This window comes from Pteropus alecto, unplaced genomic scaffold (assembly GCF_000325575.1).
Source record: "Pteropus alecto unplaced genomic scaffold, ASM32557v1 scaffold164, whole genome shotgun sequence".
Taxonomy (NCBI): Eukaryota; Metazoa; Chordata; class Mammalia; order Chiroptera; family Pteropodidae; genus Pteropus; species Pteropus alecto.
Window position 1 is genome coordinate 23,925,633 of NW_006439568.1, and position 4,494 is coordinate 23,930,126.

Below are 4,494 nucleotides of genomic sequence, written 5' to 3' on the forward strand. Positions count from 1 at the left end.
TAACTTCAAGTTGCTATATTCCATAATTTTCAATTTAAAGCAATTGATTGTACCCATTTCAATGACTATTAAATCTATCCACATGTGAATTTATTAGATAGGCTTGTTGGACATAAGTTTTGACCTGCAAACATATTTTAAAAAGGAGATCAAAACATGTGAAAAGGAAATGTAAGAGAAAAGAAGTTTAAAAAAACGATTCACTCAAGTGAATATCCATTCTTCTGTACCTTTTTAATCATGTGATTTAAATGATCTATAGATAGTCCTAAAAGTAATTACAACCATTCACTCGCTCTTTTCAAATGTATGAAATATGAGAAAACGCAAATGCAATGGAATTAATATCCAGAACATTACAAAACATTTACTATTTTAAAGTCTTAAATACCAGTAAGCCTTTGAAGCCAGCTAAATTAATCTATACTGCCAGATAGTCATATTAACCCAGCTTAATCTCTGGCAATTAGAACAAGGTATGCAGCGTTACTATTTGATTCAGATAGAACCATAGCTGCACTATTTAAAACTTCTTTTTCTAATCTCAATTATCTTAGAAAAGGAATCCTGCTACTAGAAATACTGTAAGATAATTTATCTTTAAATGTCAATCAAACATTATACTTATAGCTTAGATAGTCTTTTAACTCAGGGGAAGAAAGCAGAGAGAGATTAATTTAATATTAATAGAACTCATTATCTTTTCTAGAAGAATTCATTAGAGTAACAGGGTTATTCAGAATGGAGAGAATGAGCAATGTAACAGCAGAAGTCACATCTCAATCTGACAAAGTCCCCAACCCCAGGATAATATGATGTCCTGACTTCTTAGTACATATTAGGAAACAATGGTGGCGGAAGACGATGGATATAAAGTGTCTCCTGGTTTTCCCTTTACTTCACTTCCGGTTGTTCTTCGGTTCCTCCTCCTGAACTGCAATGTTGGGGCTCCTTCGGGGCTCAATCACGGGCCCCCTTCCCTTTTCCCTTTACTGTCTCTCTAACATAAATGCCAGTTTTAGGTTGATGTCATCAAATTTACCGCAGCCCAGCCTTCTGGGCTACAGGTTCACATATCCGACTACCTTTTAAAACTCTCCACTTTAAGATAGCTCACATTTCATCTATAACATATCTAAATAAGCACAGCTAGTAAAAGAGCAAAAAATACTGAACACCTATTACAGGCCACACTCCATTCTAAGCATTTTTCATGTATTAACTTATTTAATCATCACAACAATCCCATGAGATAGATACAACGATCATCCTTATCTTTCAGAGGGGGAAACTAAGGCACATAAAGTAACTAGCCCAATGTTAACACACTTAATACATAGCAGGGTCAGAATTCAAACTAAGGTCTGGCTTCAGATCCTATACCCCTGACAACTATACTAAGTCACCTAAATCGAAATCGAGTTTTCTCTCCCACATTTGTTCCCTTCTCCTGACCATAAATTCTCTCATCCCAATAAAGAGGCACGTAGTTTACTCAAGCTGGAAAGTAGGAATCATCGATTCCTTCCTTTCCCTCACTGCCCACACCAGCAAGTTCTGTCAATTCTACCTCCAAAACCTAGTCTCATCCCCAATCCTAGTATAATCCACATCGCAGAGAAACGTCCCGGAAACCAGTCCCCTAAATACGTCCTCTACTCAACAATGAAAGCGATATTCTTAAAAGACACCAGTTCATAAATGTTGAATTATTTAAAAACACTGAATAGCTTTCTCTCACGCTGAGAATAAAATCCAGAAGCCTCACTATGTCTTTTGGAAGTTTGAAAATTAATAAACAGAAACCTCATTTAAAAATGGAGTTGGGAGCTTAGGAGGGAGAACTGTCCCACTCCTGTCACTCAACGCACACTACTGACCCCAACAGGAAGAGACTTACCTCGCATCTTCCATAGGAAGTGATACTATTTTAACCACCTCAGCAGGAGAAAGAAAAGATTGCTCTTTGCCTAGTGCTAGCTCAGCCAATGGGAGACAGCTATAACTGAGCTAATGAAAAGTCACTTTACTTCTAACTTAATTTCCTCCAATGGACTCTTTGTTTACAAGAGACCCACCCAAGTCCATACATGGGCATTCCTCATCTTTGTTTCTCTGGATTCCAGGTGGTGTACATTAGACCCCAATATCCCAAATTGCAATTCTTTGTTGTTCTGGAATAAACCCATTTTGCTGGAGAACTATCTGGTTGTCTATTTGTTTAAGATCAACAAAGACTCCCAGTTTATTTCTGAAACTGCATCTTGAGCCACTCTCTCCCCAGTTGCATTTTTTTTTTTCAGATGTATTTAAAGTTCTCCAAAGCCAATGAAAATAAATGTGCATAACCTTTTGTTTGGGATTATGCACAGCAGTGACCCTTTCAGTCAATGGGGACAGAGGGTGACTGTAATTATAAAATGTTTGGGTCCCTGTGATCCTCCGAGCTGGGTGCCCAGCCTTCTCCTGTTTAGTCCATATTCAGGTGCCTGTGTATGTTTCCAATAATCAGAAAAAGGCCTCTTTAAAATCCACCAAATAACCACCAACGTGGTTTCTAGAATGGAGAATGATCACCTCCTGGAAGAAAGGTAAATACTGAAACATAACAGAAGACATGATAAGATACGCATTACCCTTTTAAACTTCTTCCTGCCATTTATTTACTCCCCTCCTCCCAAAAAGACCAAAAGGGCAGGGTGAAAGTCATAATAAAGCAATCATTTTAAAAATGGGCACATTAACATAAAATGTAAAAACAAAAAAGTAAAAGATATATTCTTTAGACTCCTGCACTTAGAACACAGGCAGAACACAGGCAGCACGTAAATATTTCTTGATGTGATTTGTAACAATGGAAAGTTAAATATCAGTTCAAATGAGCCCATGAATCAATATTTGTAATCTAATAGAAAGAACTGACAGCCAGATTCCCTGCCTTTAAAAATACGAAAATACCTAGAGTTGCAATCTGATGTACTTACTGGCATCATCCATGAACTCAAAGTCACCTCCTAGTTCAGAACTTGAAAAGTGATACTGATCTGGATCAGCCAGAGCGCTCAGTAGAATCAACAGTACCACAGCATTGATGATCTGCAATGAGATAAAAAATTTAATATACCCAAAATATAGTCCCCACAAAAGAAAATTATACTGACCACACGGAGTTTAACTTCAACAAAGACTTAACTTTCAACACTAAGCCCCCCGCCCCCCAACCAGGAGGACAGGTGAACATTCCCAAGGCTGAAACACTACCAGCTCATTCAGATGCAGCCAAAGGCAGAAGGCTTGGTACCCAGATGATAGCTGGATTTCACCTCACTGCCCCCCTCAGCCAAGACCCTAGAGCAGTGAACAATTGGCACAAACATATGCAGCAGCTCTGACACCAGTAGTTGGAAAAGCACAAAAACTCTCTAGTTAGCCACATACACTCTAGTGAGAAACCCCAAGTTTTTGCAGGTGATAAGACATTCTCCACAGGTTCAGATCATCTTGGAAACAATGTCAGAAAATGAATGCAAATCTACTTAGTGGCACAGCCAGGATCCTTTTCCTGCAGTAGCTCATGTGAGCCCCTTTCTGTCCTAGGCCCACATTTCTGTCTCCTAAAAATCACTGAATACATTTCCCTCGGGTATTTCGAACTCAGCTTGTCTGAGTGGAAATCATCTTCCTTAACATCTCCTGCCTCTGCTCTTTTTCTGTTCTCTGTCTTAAAAAATAATGTCACCATTAATAATTGAAAGTGGAAAACACTCAGGCGCTATGCTAAGTGCTTTATGTGGATCCTCTCGTAAGCCCTGCAATAGCCTAATGAAGTATTTGCTAAATTATCCCTATTTTATAGATGAGAAAACTGAGGCTTGGGGGTTAAGAACATTGCCCAAGTTCAGGCAGCTAACTGTGGAATTTGAATCCAGGAATTTCAATTCCAATACCAAATCTCTTAAAGTCTCTTGTCATACTTGAAACCTGATCACCTTTGGGCTTTTCATCTTCCTCATCCCCTCTCTCCAATCAACTGCAAAATTCTGACCATTCTACTTCTGCATCTCTATTTCATTTATTTATCCCGCCCGCCTGCTGCATGCTGTGCACACACCAAGTGCAGTGGGCTGAGGGGCAGGTGTTCTAAAGTTTAGCTCAGACCTGGGCTGAGATGGGGTTGTTATTTCTTTTCTCTGGGTTTAGAAACATGATAGAGCCCTATGTTTTACTCTTGTCAAAAAGGAGAGAAAAGATAAATAATCTTCATACACAGAGTAAGTCCTTTTACTAACTAAAGGCATAGCCTAATATAAAAATAATATTTGGAAATACCTATTTACAGAAGAGGTTCAAATAGTCAGGTTATTTGTTTTACAAAATCCAGAATCCATTTTTAAACACAAGTGGTTAGGATCGTTGTAGGATTTGGAATACTTCCTCTATCTTCCAAACTGCCTAATTTGGTCTGACTGATTTTGGGGGGTAAAAAAATTATAT

General features: G+C 38.5%; 1 protein-coding gene across 1 annotated transcript in view; it reads right to left on the reverse strand.

Moving 5' to 3' along the window:
- LAPTM4B (lysosomal protein transmembrane 4 beta) overlaps nucleotides 1-4,494 on the reverse strand; it is a 62,384-nt gene that overhangs the window by 37,998 nt on the left and 19,892 nt on the right. The window contains exon 3 of the mRNA XM_025050074.1: nucleotides 2,985-3,096. Within this exon, the coding sequence (XP_024905842.1) occupies nucleotides 2,985-3,096 (112 nt within the window). The remainder of the gene's footprint in view (nucleotides 1-2,984; nucleotides 3,097-4,494) is intronic.